This window comes from Diorhabda sublineata, chromosome 1 (assembly GCF_026230105.1).
Source record: "Diorhabda sublineata isolate icDioSubl1.1 chromosome 1, icDioSubl1.1, whole genome shotgun sequence".
NCBI classification, from domain to species: domain Eukaryota; kingdom Metazoa; phylum Arthropoda; class Insecta; order Coleoptera; family Chrysomelidae; genus Diorhabda; species Diorhabda sublineata.
In genome coordinates, this window is record NC_079474.1 from 19442206 (window position 1) to 19463003 (window position 20798).

At 31.3% G+C, this 20798-nt stretch overlaps 3 protein-coding genes across 4 annotated transcripts; 2 read left to right on the forward strand and 1 right to left on the reverse strand.

The window, feature by feature from the left end:
• Positions 1-195: 195 nt before the first annotated feature.
• Positions 196-18961, reverse strand: LOC130450667 (regulator of microtubule dynamics protein 1-like). 2 transcript variants are annotated; one of them, XM_056789197.1, is made up of 7 exons: positions 18855-18961; positions 7874-8039; positions 7634-7799; positions 7380-7572; positions 7057-7288; positions 6765-6978; positions 196-6480 (listed from the first exon to the last, which is right to left on the reverse strand). In XM_056789197.1, the coding sequence occupies exons 2-7, from the start codon at positions 8002-8004 to the stop codon at positions 6421-6423; spliced, it is 996 nt and encodes a 331-aa protein (XP_056645175.1). In that variant the 5' UTR covers positions 8005-8039; positions 18855-18961; the 3' UTR covers positions 196-6420. The 2 variants fall into 2 exon arrangements, with proteins under 2 accessions (XP_056645175.1, XP_056645167.1); XM_056789189.1 differs by lacking the exon at positions 18855-18961 and adding an exon at positions 9063-9196.
• On the forward strand, positions 12898-17883 carry LOC130450680 (trypsin-like). The gene is made up of 2 exons (XM_056789210.1): positions 12898-13024; positions 17086-17883. Exons 1-2 carry the CDS (start codon positions 12979-12981, stop codon positions 17799-17801), a joined length of 762 nt encoding a protein of 253 aa, XP_056645188.1. The 5' UTR covers positions 12898-12978; the 3' UTR covers positions 17802-17883.
• Positions 18962-19020: 59 nt separating the features above from the next.
• Positions 19021-20714, forward strand: LOC130450688 (probable dual specificity protein phosphatase DDB_G0283417). The gene has a single exon (XM_056789224.1). It carries the CDS (start codon positions 19501-19503, stop codon positions 20071-20073), a length of 573 nt encoding a protein of 190 aa, XP_056645202.1. The 5' UTR covers positions 19021-19500; the 3' UTR covers positions 20074-20714.
• The last annotated feature ends 84 nt before the right edge of the window (positions 20715-20798 follow it).

Below are 20798 nucleotides of genomic sequence, written 5' to 3' on the forward strand. Positions count from 1 at the left end.
TTATATTTTAAAAGGTACTTAAATGTGCATGAATATATTTCATTCAGATATATTTTTATTAGTTTTAATATAAAACTTTATATCGTAATTCAATTTTCATTTTTAAATGATTTTTTCGAAAAATTGTTCATTGAATTATATTCATCACTCAAGCAAATTAACCTTTTAAAACTGCTCATATTTTTTAGGAGAAATGTGTGTAACACTCAAATCTAATGTTCGTTATTTGTTAGTATTTAATTTAAACAGAACATGATTTTTTTATTTTTTGAATTTCGTTTCAAAACTGTTCACGTTTATATTTATTTACAAGTTCATAATATCAAAGTGATTTTAATCCAAAGCCAGCGAAATAAAACACTTAAAAATTCGTATTTATCTAATTATATTTATTAGCTACATGATTAAAAAGTCGAAAAACAGTCTCGCAGTATTAATACTATTTTTTTTTCACTTCCAGACGTTTTTGGGCTTCTTAACATCAAAAGTAGTATTTAGTTTACCTGTGATGAAAGTAAACTACATTAACATCTTTGTTTATATAATTAATGGCTTTTTGTAACTTACCATGATTCAGTTTGAAAGTGCCAAATGGTTTTTTTATTATTATTCACTCTTTTAAAATATATTCACCACTGGTAAACTATTTATTGAATTATTGAATTTCATTTGCAGTTGAAATAAAGGTTTTAATCTATCTTGTGCCCAGTGTTTTCATCAAACTTGTAAGGTTCGGAGTACAAGTAAATTTATTAAAAATTTACTATTTTTACATTGAACCATTGCACATTTTTCTTAAATACTCTGCCTTTGTACAGATAACTCAGGTTTCTTCAACCGTCCGCAAACAAAATAAGCTGAGATAGATAAAATATAGTTAGGGAATTACTTAAAATATTTTTTTTTTCAATGTGTGGCTTTCAAATAAGAAAATTAACAATATTAAGAAAGAAATTGAAAATTAAAAGATGCTCATTACAAGATATGCGTATGTGGTACCCATAGTACACACGTACAATATTTTGTTGAACCCCATTGAGGTTAGTTAATTTAATAAAAACTTTTCTTAACTTCTTATTTGAACGTTTTTAGTGTTTTTATTGATTGTGGGGAATAAATTTAATCAAATTATGGGTGGATATTTATTCATTACACAAACAGCGAAAAATTAATGATAATATAAAGAGTGAAATTCCACGTCTCCGGTGTCTGGTATACCCTAAAAAGAAATGCAAAAGGTTTGTTCTTGGTAGCTGCACTGGCAGAACTAGTCAGGAAGTGTACACTAAAGCGTTCTAGTATCGCTGTTCTGAGTAGCAGTTCATGTACTGCTTGCGCTGGGTCTAGAGTCAGTTCAGCCAGTGCAGTGCAATAAATGTAATCTGGAAACGGTGGCACTACTTCTTTGTCATCGGAAGAATGTAAAATATCAAAAAATTTTGCATTATTGTTAATACTACAAGGCCTGAATCACATCAAGTACAACAATCAATAAATGCTCTATTGCTCTCTGCACTATACTGTTCTTTGTATTCCATCGAACTAATTCCATACACTCATGAACTGGCCTGCACCGATCCAGTTCAGTACAGTTCTGATACAGCAACCAAGAACAAACCTAAAGTTAGTTGTTATTCAAAGGAAACAACATGGTGGATTTCGTTGCCAGTGCCCTCCATGGTAGGTGGCAGAACGAATCTATTTTATTTTATATCTACTTCATTCTATTTTATTCATTTCATTCAAAAAAAAACATCAGAACTGAAATACGTTTATTTACAAAATAATATTTACATATATTTTCGACTAAACCAAGGAAAATTGGTACACATTATTACAATATCACTTTTAAAATAAGAACTAACCAAAATATAGATTTTTTAACAAACAAATTGAAAAGTGTAATATGTAAATAGATACTAACCAGAAATAAATATTCAATGCAGAATTACATAAAAGAATATTTAGAATACTATTAATTTTTCAGTGATTTCCAAATTTCGTCATCTAGGGCTATGGTCCCTACGTGGCCTAAAACAAATTGTCATTAATATGAAATTACAATCTGATTGTATACTAAAAAATAAATATTCTCCATTTAAACCGATTTCAACAAAAAATCATAATTATAAATCACATTTCTGATAATTCACCTACCTGTATACCGAAAACTGAATGAAATGTGGCGGGAATTCAGAAATTGATGACAAATGACATATTGACAGTAATGACACATTCTTATTACACTAGCATCACGTTTGTTAGGTGGCAGAACTAAATTTATGTTGTCAAGATTTACATACAAGTTGACCTTCTTTTTGATAAGTTCTGTGTGGCTTACCCTAACAAAACGGACAGGGCCGATATGGCCCTAAATGATAGGTGCGTTTTAATTTTTAATATTTGAAATGATACAAGAAATAATTTTCAATGCTTATAGTAATAAGAAAACTAATGAAATTTTGTGAGAGATATCTGTACAAATAACAGGTTACTTTCCCGCAATTGGTATAATTGCTGAAAGTTGTTTTACATAAACAAATAATACATATAAATAATTTTTATGATAAATATAACATAGTAATACATTTTTTAGACTTTTTAATTGTTATCAATATGTAATTTAAGTACTTCCATTAAAAAATGTTCTAAACACCGAACCGTTTATATCTGCTAAATATAATAAAAATTTATATACTAAACTATAGAAGTTAAAAATATTTAAACTAATTCAATTAAAATATTCAAAATATCATTTTTACTATATAAATGAGTTAGATCTTAAAACTCTTAAAACTGACCACGCGACAGCTTGCTTTTGATCGAATATAAATCTCAAATTTTTGAAAAAAATTCGTTTAGTTTACAACAGATTCTTTTTTAAATTATTCAAATATATTTAATTCAATACTTTACAATTCAATTTCAAAATCTAATTTTTATTTTTCGAATTACATATACAGTGTGATCTCGATTTTTTACTGTCAATGTACTGAAATGTGTAATAGTTGACGGCATATATTTAATAAAGTTTTTAGGTAACACTATATACAGAGTGTCAAACATAAGGTGACCCATATACTTTTCTCAAAAGTTACCAATTACAAAAATTCTTTGTATTTAAAGGAATTTTTAGATTATCGACTGTGGTGTCCAAATTGTTCAATATCGACATCAACTTTGGAATTTTAAATAGAACACCCTATATTTTATTAAGTGGTAAAAACAAAGGTAACTTTCATAAGATAATTGATTTTCGCTCGGTTTAGATAATATTTGAATTGTTATTGGAAAATGATTATATTTGGAAAATTCCACAAAATAAAAATGAGGCTCTCTAATATCATTTGCAAAATAAAGTTTTGAACACAAAGCTCAGGTTACTGGATGTTCCATTTGAAATTCCAAAGTTGATGTCAATACTGAAGAATTAGGACACTGTATAATCCAAAAGTCAATAATCTAAAAATTCTTTTAAATTCAAAGAAATTTTGTAATTAAAGTTTTTTGATAACTCTTACAGGTTTCGAGAAAAGTATATGTTTGACATCCTGTACCTTCAATCAACTCACACTTTTATTGGCATTATTTCATTGGAGAAAATTGCTTTCTATTTATTTTAAAATCAAAATATTTAAAGAAAAACTTTCCAATATATTTTATTTTATAAAAACTGTGACTTTACATGATTTTCAAATACTATAGGCGGGAAAGTACATACCATATAATATTTACTTTTTTATAACAACCTTACAGCTTTTTTTATTATTACTGAACATGATTTACCAAATATACTAGTCTCTACTACATAGAAAAAACATGCTTTTTTATATATTTATTTTTTGTTTGTATTAATTATAGGAATAAAGAATTAGAGATACGTCATGATTACATAACACAATGTACTGATTAAAATGCCTTGTTATTGGAATCCACTATTTATCTATATTCTGGTAATTCTTATGAGATCTTGAAACACCTGTCCCAGCAACTTTTAGAATAAACCTAACCGACTTTAGTCTAGGCTACAAAGGTAAAAACAAGGTATTACCTCCGATTTCCAAGAACTTGTATCACTTTACATGAAGATTTGGAATTAAGCTTGACTTACTGTCTTGATATGTGCTTATTACGCTTAAGAGTGAAAACTACTCCTAATTGCAAAAAATCAATAAAATTATAAGTAAAAGCATTTAATCAGTGGAGAAATACTTTTAAGGTTTGAACAAAACTTGGTTAATGCTTTAATATAATCCAATAATTCATACAACAAACTCTCTTTGATGTATATTTTAGTGAAATTATAACTACTTGTGGTTTGCTCTTCCTAATATTTTTCTTTAGATAAAAATCCCGGCCTTACTTGTTTTGGGACCGTTAAATTTTTGGATTTCCTTTTCTATTAGATTTGATGGTTCTATAGGTATAGGTGGTATGGAATACTAGAAGATCTGCTAATTCAACTAATGAATAAAAATTATACATTTTAAGGCAATAAAGTTTGATTAGTAATGGTTTCATGAGACCCATTACAACTTACGTTGACTTTGGTAAATTGACATATTGTGTCCCAATAATTGTTCCTTTTCCTTTATATATAAGTGATAACCATATATATCCAGATTTGGATTTGCACAAACAAACTTTTTATCGCAAATCCCAACCTAACCTACCTTTGTACAACATAAGACTTCCATCAATAGTGATGGGGTGTATATGCTTCTTGGTATTTCCTATTTAGGTAAAAAATACAGGCCTAATTTTTTTGAATTTTGGCTGTGGATGTATAATGGGGTCATATGTTGCGTAATTGTTGACGTGGTCTCATTGGCAATTCCAAAATAATTCACGATCGAGTATAAGTGTTGATATATTGATGGTTAACTGCAATTCGATTATTTACTCATATCGTATATTTATATTCATATCATATTCCTTTATGAAAAGCAGTAACAAAATATGTTTTAATAACAACTATTTATCCTACTTATTCAGTACATTGTTAATGTAATCGATTGATTAGTGGATAGTGAAGGAACAGTTTGTTTTTAATTCTACTCGTATCTATTCTGTGTACCATACGATGTAAAATGTTAATTCTGTTTATTTTATAAGAAAGATCGTGGATGTTTAAGCAGAATGACAAATAAATATTGTTTCGAAAATTGTGTTTAAATTCCCTTTCGATATAACCCTCGATCATGGTTAACTTATCATCAGATAGACCTAAAATGATTAGATTAAAATGAAAAATCCAAAGTTTTAAGATATAATATACAGCAAAAAAGATCCAAATAAAGTAAAAATTAGGAAATGTCTGATTTTTAGAAATAAGGAAAAAAGTAGGGAATTACACTAAGTTATAAATAAATTGATGAAAGTATACCAGAGGATGGATAAAAGATTTAACCATTAATCAAGGAAAATCTAAAAAAAAATATTACAAAGAATATGTAAGAAGAAAATGTCATAAAATATCACCATCATTGCAAATTCACTTGTTGGGTGTTGATGTTAGGACCAATATGTCCTGGCATGGTCACATGGCAGATTTAGCCAAGGCATCTTCACAGAAACTTGGAGTTTTCTTCAAGACCAAAAAGCTATATATTCCTCATCAGCTTCTTATGCTCTACAAGGCCCAGATTCGTTCATCTTTGGAATATTGCTCGCTCATTTGGAACTCGATTCCCAAGCATAACCTAAGGATTCTCGACTCAATTCAGAAGAGATAAATTCGACTTATAGACGATTCAGATTTGACCAATAACATGGACAGCTTAGAGTAGAAAAAAAGTTGTCGACCTGACTCTATTTCATCAATCCTACCAGGGCAAATGCTCTTCAGAGTCATAATCCCACCTACAGCAGTTTTTGCAAGACCTACTTGACAGGTAGACGTGGCTCATTAAAACCAAGTTCACCTGCAGACATCCAGAACGTCGATTTATTGAAACTCCTTCCATTGGAGAAGTGCAAGCCTGTAGAATTGACTAACAAGTCTCGTTTTCCTCGAGCACTACAACCTGCAGAAGTTCAAACTCAAAATCCACAGACATCTTCATACGGCAGGCACCACTCGAACTAAAAAAAATTTTTTAACAGCACAAAAAGGAGAATCAGCATTCATTTTTATGAAAAATTAAGCAGATAGGTGAATGTAAGCAGGCATTATATAAATCAAAAACAATTTTTCAAATAAATATAAGTAAAAATAATCGGGAGAAAATTTTTTTGAAAGATATAAAAATCAAGTTTTCTACATCAATAAACATTCATATTCAAGTAATTTTTCGTACATCAGACAAAACAATTACATAAAATATTTTCATATATAAATCAATGTATAATAAACGTCATTAAAAAATTATACCTACAACACCACAGTTAAAAACTAGTACATAAATAATTTTTTTCAAACTACCTATAACTATTGTACTTTTGTAATAAAGTTTTAATTTCAGTATCATCCTTGTCATCCTGAAACAAAAATATTTAGTTGAGTATCTAATTATATCAATACCAATTAAATCCTATTTATTTGGATATATTTCAGACAGGATAGACCAAAAAATGGAACGAAAATTGTTGTTTTCTGATGTTGATAAGTCAAGGTTTTTGTAATTAATGAAAATATTTAAAAAATTACAAAAAATTATAATTAAGACCTAAATTATCTCAACATCCAATGAAATACAACTTTTTTGTAGCATAAACTCCTAAATTTTCCACATTTTTCAATTAAAAAAGTGAAAGATACTTACCAGTGCATCTCTAGCACATTTACTTGCTTTTTCTAACCAATCGACAGCCTCTTTATAATCCTCCATTTTTATTTTACACTTAGCAATCATTAATTTATTTGATTTCCAATCATAATTTAAATGCTTCTCAGCTTCTATAAAATATTTCAAAGCTTCTGGATAAGTGGAATTTGGTGGTACTCCAAATAAAGCTGTTGCAGCTTTACGTTCAAACCTTAAAAATATACAAACATTAAACAAAAAAATTATCGACATTAAATCTAAAGAATCATTTAAAAGAAACATTATATACCATGATAAACTAGCTGCTTCATAATTGAATTGTCCCATCATATGGTGCAAAGTTCCATCCGATGGGTTCAATGCTAAAGCTCTTTCAACATGTTTCTTGAATAAAAATCCATCACTTATTTTCTCAGAAATCGATCCAAACTCCGATCTATTGCCGAGTAAAATAGCATACCATTTGTGAGTATTGGCTTCATCTTCTTTCAATTTTAAAGCTGACTCACAAGCTTCAATTCCTTTAATACCAACAATTTTTTCATTATAAAATACGGAAATTGACAATAATTAACATTTATATCAACAGAATAAAATAATCATTAGTATTACCTTTTGTTACATGTTCCTTAATCATATCTTTATCTTCGATAAGATCTGCTAGTTTTTTATGAGCTTTTCCTATTCTCCACAATAACTGACAATTTTCTGGATGTTCTATGCATAAATCTGTAAGTTTATTCAGAGATTCTTCTATATCTCTCAAAATTCCACTATCTAATTTTGCATCTACAGCATCAAGACTCTAAAAAAATAAAAGAAAATAAATTTTTAATAAATTAAAAATGATTGGAATAACAACTTACATCTTCTAAAGTATTGGTATTATTTACGTTTTCGTCGTCACTTAAATCGTAGAACTCTAAATCAGAACTATCCATATTAGTAGAGCTTAAATATTCATCTGCAGTTGAAGCTGATACAACAGAACTAGCTTTTTTTATTATTCTAGTTTTTTTGGATCTGTTCGACCTTAAATTAAATAAATTCAAGTAGAGCAAAGCTTTCATATTCGAAAAAAAGTAAATATCAAAACTAATACTTACTTTTCACTAGTTTTAACTAATAATTGATCTAATTCTCTCCTAACTTGAGACAGTTCTTGATCCAACCGCGCTAAATCTTTAGCCATAGCATGTCGAACTTTATCGTGTCTATAATGTTCGACAAGAAACATCCCTGCTGCACTAATAACACCCAAAAAAGCGGCCCCTAAGAAAGCGTTTAAATTATTCGATAAAGGCATGTTTACTTAATATTCCGATCACACTTTAGAGGTTATATTTATCTATATAAACATTTTGAATAAGGTAGATAAATATTGTATTGAATAGGAGAATATTATTCAATAATTAATCTTTGTACTTTGAACTATTTCTACTCGTTTTTAAGGTTATGTTTGATTTAAAACAAATTCTTCAATATTTGACAATGACTATTATGACATTTTGAACTGATTTCAAATATTTTGATAAAATAAGGAAAGACAAAGAGGTGTATAAATTAATTTTTCAAACTTTCCATGACAAACTGTTGGACAGTAAAATAAAACGAATTTTTCTTGCAGAAACAGTCTAAAAATTATAATTCAATGAAAAATAGGTCACATTATATTATGCGCAGGTTTCTAATAGCAAGCTCTCAAAAATCAGATTCGGCTTAGCAAAAGGCAACATGAAAATAATATTCACAATAGAAACAAAAATGTTATACTGACTCACATCATCTCGTAATTTAAAGTTATTTCAAAAATAAATTTAGGTTTTGGTCACTAGTATACTTTGAATCATATAAATTATACTCATATCAAACAGCATTTATAGCACAGTCTATTCGTACATCATATTCAAATCAGTGAAAATATTCGAAGTCCAGCTCTGACTTTTCCTACCAAAACTTATATTTGTTGGTATGTTGTCATGCTTAGTACTTTTTTAGTAATCTCTAAACCTAATAATCTACCACTCAATTTTTTGGTCAAATATAATTGTGGATAGTTGACTGTTCGTTTACTCAAACATCATCTGATATGACTTATCTTGCATGAAAGTTGTAAGTGTCAAGTGTAATAATCAGAATAAATTCAAATATTGGTGCAATAATTCTGATTAGGAATTTATGTATGGCAACACCGTATTTCATAATATGAAAATCTGGGACAACAACAAATACAATTTTCAGTCAAAGAATGCAAGAAAACATTTTCGAATTTAATAAAACTATGCTAGAACTTACTTTCAGATTTATTTTTATTGAAAATAATAACTGCGTACGCCATAAGTAACTTTTTCATTGTTTTCATGATAGACACTCCATGTAAATTACAACTTGTTTGAAGAAATATGTTACTGTATAAAATAATAAAGAAACTGCTGATTCAAGTTTTGTTGGTGGGGCATCAATTATTTTGAATAACCTAGATACACTTAGTCACAAAACAAGTTGATTCCTTTAAGTAACAATTTGTTCTTTATTGAATATTTTTATAAATATATTTTTCAAATTAATTGTATCATCATAAGTATGAAAAATAATAAATGTTAAGTATGGGGGCTAGAGGTAAGAAAAATCTATGTCTAATGAAAAATTGTCCGTTGAAATGTTTTAAATAAGTGTGGCGCCACATTAGCATCGGGATAAATTTTATAATTCTTTTTTGTTTATATTTACTACATTATTTTGTCGTTTACATTTTCAGTAATAACTATGATATTAATTTTTTAACTCGGCATACTTCAATTCATCTACAATGACTACATTCATGTCATTCTCTCTGTCTACACCAGTGCAGGAACATTTTTGAACTGTTATTCGACAGTTTCTCAACTTTCCTTCTATATGAGATTCCTTGTCCTTAACTATACCGTTCATAATTTTTAGATAAAAGAAGTATCATCGGTATATAATCACTAACATATGAGTAAAAACACTCCATATATTTTTCTTTTATTTACAGTAGAAAAGTATACTCACAATAGATACATTTGTCGTTTAAGTATAGATACACGTCCTATACAGTAATTTTCCAAACGAATTTTTACTGGCATTCAGATATATTCAACGAATATATCGGTTTCTAAAGCATCTAATTTCTTATTGTTATTTAATGGTGAATAATTTTATATTTATTTAAAATTAATTCACAGTACGTTTATATTCAGATTTAATATATTTAAGAATACATATTACGGAAATATTGAATGTATACTGTACATATATATCGTAACTCCCTTATCTGAACTGTCTACTTTGTTGAAAAAAGTGACGTAAAAGTATTTCATGGAAATCAACAGTGACATCTGTTTTTTACTAAAAAAGTATAATAAAATATTTGTTACGCGCACGTCAAAGTAATAATAACCAAGATTATAGTTATTTTGTGTGTCTGTTGGGTATGACGTCAAAGTAAAAGTAAATTTGATAGAGCGTATATTGTAAAGAAAGACATGAGTAATAAGATCTATCTCAATTAAAATATAATTTTTGTCTGGCTCTCATTTCAGGGATAATATTGTTAGGATTAAAAGTAATATAAATGGTTTATGAAATATAGAAATTATACTACCTTTTGATAAGGATTTAGAATAATCGATTGATTACCATTGAGGAATTTATACTTTACTCTTAATTAATTTATTGCATCGATATTGTACAGTAAATTAATTAATTTTATTAATAAAAATAAGTATATAGTACGATGACATGAAAAATTAACTGGTAATTTTGAATTTTAACGTTCAGTTATAATTATACAAAAAACAATCTTCAAGCGTTAAATCTCTACTATTTAGACGATTATTAAACCAACGCTGTGCCATTCACTCATTAAATGTGTCTTCACAAATTTTCCTTGCTGCCACGGCTGCTATTTATTATAAAAACGTACTCCGTCGTAAATAAACAAAGAGAAATTGATTAATAGAAAGTAAAGCTAGGCTATAGTTGACTAAATTTGAAAACTGGGTCAATTATATTATTTAATAACTATTTTATTCCAAAAAATACTATGTTTTAAAGAAAAAGCAAAATTTACATTCCGTATTTTGTATTGTATTAACTAAACAATTTAGATTTCCATCAAAAACGCTGAGTAGTGTCATGTCGTCTTGAATGACGTCACGGCACGCAAAATAAAACTGTGTCAAGTGTCAACGGTTTTCTAAAAATGAATCATTCGTTTAGCAAGCAAGCAAGCGCAACCATAAAAACGTCAAACAAATTATTTACATATGTTCTAAAAATCAACACACACCAAAATTGGTTAACACTTGCTAGTAGTTGTAACGCTCATATTTTAAGAATGTCAATAGAAGAATGTATTATTGTGTAGATCATTTCGATGTTAGTACAACACATAATATTATCTACCTGGAAAATGTAAATGTAAAATAAAACTAATGTGTTTTGTCCAAGAATATTAACATACTAAATGCTAAAAACGTAAACAATTCGGTGTAACCTGATGTATGAAAACGTTCAACAACAACAATGATTTTTTGCTTGACGTGACGTAACGCTTTCTGATTGGTGTTCGCAGTCTCGTGGTTTAACGGTTTTTTATCGAATTTATTTACTAAAACTATTGATAATCATTAATTTTTATGAGAAATAGATAGTTTTTTTCTTATGTACGTCTATTCATTTATAATTAGAATCTATAAGCCAATAAATTCATTATTATTGTTGTTTCATAGAATTAGAGAGACATATTGAAAGGGCGTAGGAATTTTCATATTTGAAAACTGACATTACTTATGAATAGCGTTGTCAGGCGCCCGGATAAAGCCAGGCATAGGTAGGCTTTTTGATATCGTGTCCGGCCAAAATAAACGGTGTCCAGCTTGTCCGGCTTTTTACATTTCGAAAATGAGCGTGGCCGAGCACAAGCGACGAGAGTCGGTCGCTCACGCAGAATACGTACAGAAGAACTCAAAAGTATTAGCTTAGAATTGAATACCTATTCATTTTAAACAAATACTTTATTGTTTAGAGACGCGCTAGCTCTTAAGTCGTATTTCCTAAAAAAGGAAAAATAAAACTATGAGAGAATTTTTTGAAAAAGACCTTAACAGAGGCTATTAGTGTGCTAAAACTACATCAAAGATACAGATAAAGCTGATGTTTCTGTAAATGAAGTTTTGGAAAACTCTTCTAAGATAATGAATAACATAAATGCAACAATTGAACAAGACTTTTGCCTACCTATTAGGTTTAGCGACCTGGAAATCCTGGCAGAGCTGGGATTGTGATGGTTTTTAAAAAGGGTTTCTTTTGGTGTGGTATCGCTTAATTGCGCGTATTATTGCCTATAATTACGCGAAATATAAAAAAAATGAAAGTATTTCTTGTTGTAAGTGCGGGTACTATTTTGTTCCATGTCATCGACCATTTGATTGTTGAACAGGCTTACCAGGTTACAGGAAAAGCGAAGGAAATCTGCAGAACCGACGATCGGCGAGGTGAGGCTTGGAAACGGATTTCACCAAATGGCGATGTGGGAATTATCGATGAAGGCTAGATAATTTCCCGTTAGCTTTTCGTAGGAAGGCAGTTTTCTCTTGGATTTAGAAAAAAGGGGCCGTATAGTAGTAATTCAGGGGGCGAGAAGAGTATCTTTAGCACGATGGGCAGCCTCAGTTTTTGCTGCCAAAAAAACGGATCGTTCGAAGACGCATGGGGTGCAAACAGATGCCACGGTCAAATTGTGAAATCGTTCATCAGCTAAAAATGGCCGTCGACAAGGATTAATACAGTCGCTGCTGTATGGTGCTTTCAAACCTTGAATGTTTCCGCGTGTACACACAAAGAAATGAAGGAAAATTTTCCTTTCTTAAAACACTTAAAATTCGTCTATTACCCCCCCAAAAAAAAATCAAAACGATCTTTTCTGTCGCCTTCTTTGGTTGAAATTTTCTACATTTTTTTCATTCAAAACTAATATTTATTGTATTGAATTCTAATCTACGTTATAAATATCTAACTAAAAATTTGTATTGGGAAATTATTTTATTACCAATATAGTTTAATACTATAGATTAAAAGAAAGTATGTATATAGATTAGAAAAATAATATAGCATTTCGTACCATAAAAGAAAAACAAAAATTGAAAAATATTCCAGTTTCATCACGGAGTTATCTTCAATAACAACCATGTTTTTGGTACTATTAACTGTTCTAACAGTAAATACTGTGATTGGTAAGAAAATTATTATTTTTAGAGTTCACTGTATACTACCAGTTTATTTAACCTTAAAGTGGACTGTTAACATTTTTTTTCTTTTAACTACTATCAAAGAATTTGGTTAAAACAATGTATGCTATCCTTGAAGTATAAAACGAAACTAATTTATGTAATTTGTTCGTAACAGTATGCAGCGTCGGCAGTGGCGGACTAACAGGGGAGCGGAAGGGGCGACCCGCCCCGGGCGTCCGATTTTGGTGGGTCTCAAATACCTCCCCTCATCAAATCCTAAACATGACTTTAAAAATGTGCTTAGTACCATCGAAGTTTTAAAATAAATGAAGAGCCCACAAGAAGCGCACTTTTGAAGACGATCAAATGAGCTATATCACTCAGTCCTTCACAGGACGTAGTGCAATAAAAAGAAACCAAAATTATGCCTTCGTGTGGTTTCCCCTTGGGTAAAAACACAACAAAAAGTTTAGGAAATACGTCGGTGAATGTATGAATGAATAGACCGATTTATTCAAGAATTGTCGTCACGATCTAGGCCATGAAACAAATCAATAATATTTTCCAAATTATTGAAACAAAGTTTATTCTAGAAGCTTCAGATGACGCTCTGGCTATAGCAGTTGACAATCTGATACAAATTTATGGTGAACGCAGGCACGTAAAAGCCGCCGATACGAGTATGGATGTTGCTCCCAAATAGAGAGCCCAAGAAATCCTTCAATTTATAATAAAATGGGATATCAGTGTATAGTTATCCTGTATATCGCTTATACTTCAATACTTTTTGACCATTTGCATATAGGTTGCATATTGCGAGAGGAGTTTTTCGAAACTTAAGCTGATTAAAAATTATTTTCGATCTAGAATGGGTCAAGAACGACTGGCTAATCTAAACCTGCTCTCAATAGAAAGAAAAATTTCAAAAGAAATCGATTTCACTGAAGTTATTCAGTAAATTGACGACACACTTATAACACGCTACAAAAAATACAAAAAACTAAATTTGATTTATTTTATCTATTTTTTGTTTGTCGATCGATATCAATTTCATATTGTAGATATACGAGAATATATTGAAAAATTCTTAGCCTACTATAGAACCAAACAAAATTTCAATGTCAAAATATTTTATTACTCAACATACTCAACTCCTCTTAATTTATCACAGTGAACCTGCAACGTCTCTATACCTTTCAAAAAAAATGTTTCTTCTTCCTCTGCAAACCAAACCTCCATAGCTTTTATTACCTCCTCATTGGAAGAAAATTTAGGACCTTTTAAACTTTTATTTAGTTGAGGAAAGAGATGATAGTTTGACGGAGCCAAATCTGGTGAATAAGGGGGCTGTTCTAGTGATTCAAAGCCTAAATCACGAATGTTTTACATGGGGCGTTGTTCTGCAAAAACGAAACACCTTTGGATAGCTTTCCACGTCTTTTCTCTTTAATTTTTTCCCGTAGAGTGGTCAGTAATATCGAATATTAATCTCCAATTATTGTTCTTCCCTTATCCAAAAAATTAATCATGATTACTCCATGGCAATCCCAAAAAACTGAAGCAAGAACTTTTCCAGCAGATTTTTGGACACGAGACTTCTTAGGTCTTGGAGAACCAGAGTGTCGCCATTCCATCGATTGTTGCTTTGTTTCCGGATCGTAGAAATGTACCCAAGTCTCATCCATAGTAACAATTCGGCTTAAGAAGTCTACATCGTTTTAAGATCGAGCACAGATAGAACGCGATGCTTCTACCCTTGTTCGCTTTTGGTGAACATTCAAACATTTGAAGATCCAATTTGCAGCAATTTTTCTCATGGCCAAATTGACATGAACTATATGATGAACGCGTTTGATAAAATCATGTCATGATCGGTCATCATCTTCAATGGAAAATTTACCTCTTTTGAAACTTGCAGTCCAATTTTCACGTTCGCATACAAAGGACATTGATCACCAAGGGTATTAAGCATATCTTCGTAAATCTGCTTATCTTTTAACCCTTTTAAATACAGAAACTAGCCTTCCCGATCGGTCATCATCTTCAATGGAAAATTTACCTCTTTTGAAACTTGCAGTCCAATTTTCACGTTCGCATACAAAGGACATTGATCACCAAGGGTATTAAGCATATCTTCGTAAATCTGCTTACCTCTTAACCCTTTTAAATACAGGTAGTACTTTATGATTGCTCGATACTCCAATTTTTCGATTTTTACATTTTCGGTGGACATCTTTTTTCTTTTAATTTATTGCGTAACTCTGGTTTACTTTTTTGACGTCAAACTTTACACTGACACTTATGTGAATTAAATAAAAAGCTTGTAAAACTACATTTTTCAAAGCTGAGCGTCGGATAAAGTAGTGGGCCCTGGGGCTAATTTATGTAATATATTATTTTCAAATTAAATAAACTTCTTTCTCGATTTAGTCGTGGCAAAATTTTCTCATCAAAATTCATATTCTGTAACAACCCATTTTCAATGCACAGCCTTGTTAATGTCGACAATCGCTCATCCAACATAGTACAGCGATGTACCAACATTTTTTATTCTCTTCAAAACTGACAACGACCTTTCTACTTCAAAATTCGCTATAGGTATCGTCACGAGCAATCGGTATATATACATTCGGAAAAGTTTCGATCATATCTGGTTCAACGATCCAATTAAGCATTTTCAATGGTATTGATAAATTATATGTATTATTAATCAATTCGAGTTGAAGTTTGATAAGGGGAATGAATTGCTGTAATTCACACAATAATTCAAGTTGTAGATCGAATATATTTCTACTAGAGATTTTATTCGCACTTTTAATTCATCATTTACATTTTGAATAATTCGCTGATGTAGCCGTTTTAGCTACAAACGATGACCCGCTAACATCTACTGAAGATTTACAAAATCATATTGAGCCGGAAAATGATGGCGAACTAAGATCAACCCAGCCTTTATCATGCGTCAGAATATATGCCCTCCAGTAACTATGAACAACATACGAATACCCGTAGCAACTGAAACCAAATACCTCGACCATCATCTAGCAGCGATTTACCTGGAAAAACACATTGAGGCTAAAGGAAAACAACTAGATATCAATGCTCGTGAAATGTACTTGTCAATAACCAACAAATTGCTGATATACAAATCAATCTTAAGCCGATATTTGGCACCCAGGGAAATGCCATTGGTCAGATTCGAATTCAAAACCAATCACAGTTCGAGTGCGAAATGTGCATACAGAATTTAAATCGCTGCTAAACGCGCGTATGGAATGTCACAGACGCGATGGCGTTGCTGTTTATTTTTGTGAGTATTGTATTTAGACATCTTAAGTAGTAAATTCAATTTTCAGTCTTAGTTTCTGTTTATCGTTAGTTCGGTAAGATGGCTGCCGTCGACGATGTAACAAATTTATCACCTCGATTTAAATATTTTGAAATAGATTAAGGAAAGTATAGGGCCTAACCTAACCTAACCTAATCTAACCATATTGGCGGGTTTTTGGTGGCATTGCAGGTGACCTAACAGCTTATCTGCATGCTGCAAACTGTGACGACATTTCATACGCGCGTTTGGCACCGATTTACATTCTGTATACACATTTCGCACTCTGTGATTGGTTTTGAATTCGAATCTGACCAATGGCATTGCCCTGGGTGCCAAATAGATGCACATAATGTCTAAACGCGTACGGGATCCAGCTCTGGGGATGCTCTAAACCTACTGCGATCAACATACTACAAAGTTTTCAATCCAAAACAATAAGAAATCTGATATATGCTTCGTGGTATGTCAGTAATCATCCCCTCCACACTGATTTCAACATTCCCTACGTCAAAAATGAGATTCGTATAATACAATCAGCAGATGGCAAACCATGACAACGAGCTAATAGAAGAACTATCAACTAACGGTCCACGTACGAAAAGACTACGTAGAACTTTGAAAAAAATTATTATATAGAGTAAGCAATCAGTGTGTGTGTCCCTAAATCCGACGCTGACAGTATGTATCTTTTATCAAGATGCAATTTTTATTAATGTAATTAATTTTTTTTCAGCTGAACAACCTCAGCGCGCCAATCTCATGATTGTTGGTGGTGAAAGTACAAACATAACTGACCACCCTTGGCAAGTTTCCTTTCAATATCGGTACCAACATTTTTGCAGCGGTTTCTTGATTTCGAGTAGATGGGTGGTAACTGCAGCTCACTGCCTTACCGAAGGATATACGAAAAACATAAACATTCGAGCTGGTAGCGCTCTTAGTAATTCGGGAGGACAAACTTCTTCAGTATCATCATACATAATTCATCCGGATTTCGCCGATGACGAAACATATGATAACGATATTGCTTTATTATATCTAGCTACTGCTATAACTACAAGTACCGCTTCAGCTGCTACGCTTCCCGAGTCTGGCGAGGAAGTTGCAGACAATGTTACCGTTATACTTTCTGGTTGGGGACTTACATCGGAATCGGGATCAGTTTCGACGCAGCTCCTAGAAGTTGAAGTACCTACTGTCAATTCAGAAACGTGCAGGACTATTTATTCGTCAATAAATAACGTTACTGACAATATGTTTTGTGCTGGTTTATTGGGAACCGGCGGCAAAGATACGTGTACTGGTGATTCTGGTGGACCAGTGGAATTAGATGGTACCATTATTGGAATAGTTTCGTGGGGAACTGGATGCGCACGAGCAGAATATCCAGGAGTCTATACTAAAGTTTCGAATTATATAGATTGGATAACAGAAAATACTGGTATATAACATGTATTCAGTACAAATTGTACTTTATAAATGATTGTTACAGTTACGTCAATATTAATGAAGAATTAAATTTTAATGAATACCAAAGTGTATACTTTTCATATGACATTACTGAAAAACGAAGAGTAATTGGAATTTTTTATTTATTAGAAACATTCTACCACAATCAGTAACAAAAAAATATATTAAATAGATTTGTTCCAAATTTCTCAACTATTTCCGCGAAGATAAAATATTTTTATTTATGTCGATTTCCCAGTAATTAAATAAAAATAGAAAAACCTGGATGTATAACTAAATTATTTAGACCATACATCTGAGAAAAAGAAGAAAGAAATAATCTATGTTTAGATTTATTATTAGCTTCGCTCGCGTTAGATAATTTGGACACATTCTACGGTGCATTCTACTAAGAATTCACGGTACCTGAAATACTCTTGGGCGTTCCATATAGCGACTACGATTATTGTGGTCGCGGCGATATGTCACTCATGACTAACGACGACCCTTGTAAAGATGTGGGTCGAAGGGAGCGTTGAAAGAATTGGCGGAATTTTCAAAACTCAAGCAACTCAGATTGCAGCCATGAGAATATATCTCATTACTCGATGCGGAATCGGATATTATAAGTACTTTTGAAGCATTCTTGTGACGCATCAAGAAATATTTTACTGTCGCCGCAGAAGATATTTTGATTTTACTTTAATGAAAATCAGATAAGCATTCTATTAAAAAATTCAATAGCTTACAAATATAACATAACCTATTGAAGCTTTCGCTTTATTTTTTTTTTGTTTTTTCTATGTCATTATCTAGACTAAGGGAAAGATCGTGGTCGTGAACTTAATTGTCGTGAATGCTTAGTGGAATGCACCCCAAATGTATTCTGAAATTTTTCTGGATGTGTCAAATGCGTATGCTTTGTTCAGAATATGTTTTGAACATACATTTCTCCTCGAACGATTTATGAACATCTAATATTACAATTTGAATTCAAAGTTAGCTAGTAAAATAAAATGAAATTATAAACTGCGCCAGACTAAAAATCCTTACCAAAGTCTGAGGATACATTGGACGTACGGAATTACTGAACATGTTTTATTATACATGTTTCGGATATCTACCGCAAACAAAACTATTTTTATTTCTAAGCCCTTACCAATTTATCAAGTATTTTGTGCACGTAACTCATTGACTCGACGTTTATGAGCTTGACACGTGTCAAGTGTCAAATTCTGAAACATCACAAATTATTTTATTTATTGCAATAGGAATAGATAACCTTCTTAGGCACTTTCTTCTTCAGTTTGTGTTTAAAGCGCAATTTTGAAGCTCAAGAAGCCAAAACATTTAAGTATCTGCTGTTTGAGGGGCAAGGGAAAACGCAACTGTGTTTGACGCACAGATCTCAAAAACGACAATTTGGAACAAGCGCTTGAAACATTGCGCACGCATGTGCTCGATTGGGGGCTCAAATTGTGCAATTGGGAAACAACTTATAACTAAACAGAAACGATGTCAATACTAAAAAAAAATCATAAAATGAATGTACCGTTCAACGATTGAGAGTAATTGCATTCATAAAATATAATAGTATTCCAGATATATTTCTACACAATATAACTTTGTTATATTGAATTAAATATTTGGAAATCGCTTCTAGCTGGAACGTTTTTGTATTTAATAACTTTGGTGAACAATGAGTTTCAGAGAAGCCATTAAATCGAAAAAAGGGTCTTTAAAACATACGGACACTATAGTTACTACAGTCGATGGCAAGATAATTAAAGAAACTAAAGACAAATCTGAAATAATTGGTGAATGTGTTGGATATATTGTAGACACTAAACCTGATAGAATTCCAGCAAAAATAATAAACAATTTATATTTAGGAGCCCAAGATTGCTGCGAAAAAGAAGTTTTAGACTGTTTTGATATTAGAGTTGTGTTAAGTATAGGAATTGAACCATCAGAGAAGTACCGAAGTATCATTTATAAATATATAGAATGTTTAGATTTACCAGAAACGGAATTAAAAAGTACCTTAGATATAGCTATACCATTTATAGATCAACATATAGATTTCAATCAAATATTGGTACATTGTAATGCAGGTGTGAGTAGATCTGCATCTATTGTAATTGGTTATTTAATCTTAAAAAAGGGATTTGATTATGAAGGGGCTTTACAGTTGTGTAGAAAAGTTAGGAGTTGTGTCAAGCCAAATATTGGTTTTGAAAAACAATTGAAAATGTTAAGTAATACTTTATGAAAGATTTTCTTTGTTTCTAAAGAAGATATCTTGGTTATTGAATAAATCAGTTTTGTAATTGTGAAAGTTGGTGTTATGATAGTAAATATACATAAAACGAGATTAAGATTTCTGTGGCCCCTAAAGTTGACTGTGGTCTCTAATAAGAGCCACCCCTTATGGTATTGGAAAAATAAAGATAAAATTCTATCACCCCTGTGTTTTGAGATATATAGGGTCAAAACTGGGTATCCCAAAGTTGGAAAAAGAAAGGAAAACAGAGGCCCCAGGTCTTAAACCATCCAAAAGGTTTCTTTCCTATTCCACCAATTGATCTCAAAAGGCCCTTCCATTGAACAATAACGAACTAAAAGAGTTATTGGTATATTTACTGCTGAACTAGCATCTGAAGAACATTGGATAAACACCCGGCAACTGTTGTCATTTCGGTAAGGAACCAAAGGAAACTGCCAAACACCTACTTTGTGAGTGCGAGGCAATCAATAAACAAAGACCAAGGTACTTACATTGAAGCTTTCTAAAGCCTGAAGTGGTAAGCTGCATAGACAACAGACAGGTAGCTCACTTTATATGGTAGTTTTCCTCAGACTGGTGGACACAATAGGTCAAAGTGTTTATTTGTTACAAATTAAAAAATAAAATATGAAGAAACTGGCTCTGTCAAACATGTTGATCTGCATCAGAAAGGAATAGTTGTGATCGTTTGATAGATGCCATAGAGAGAA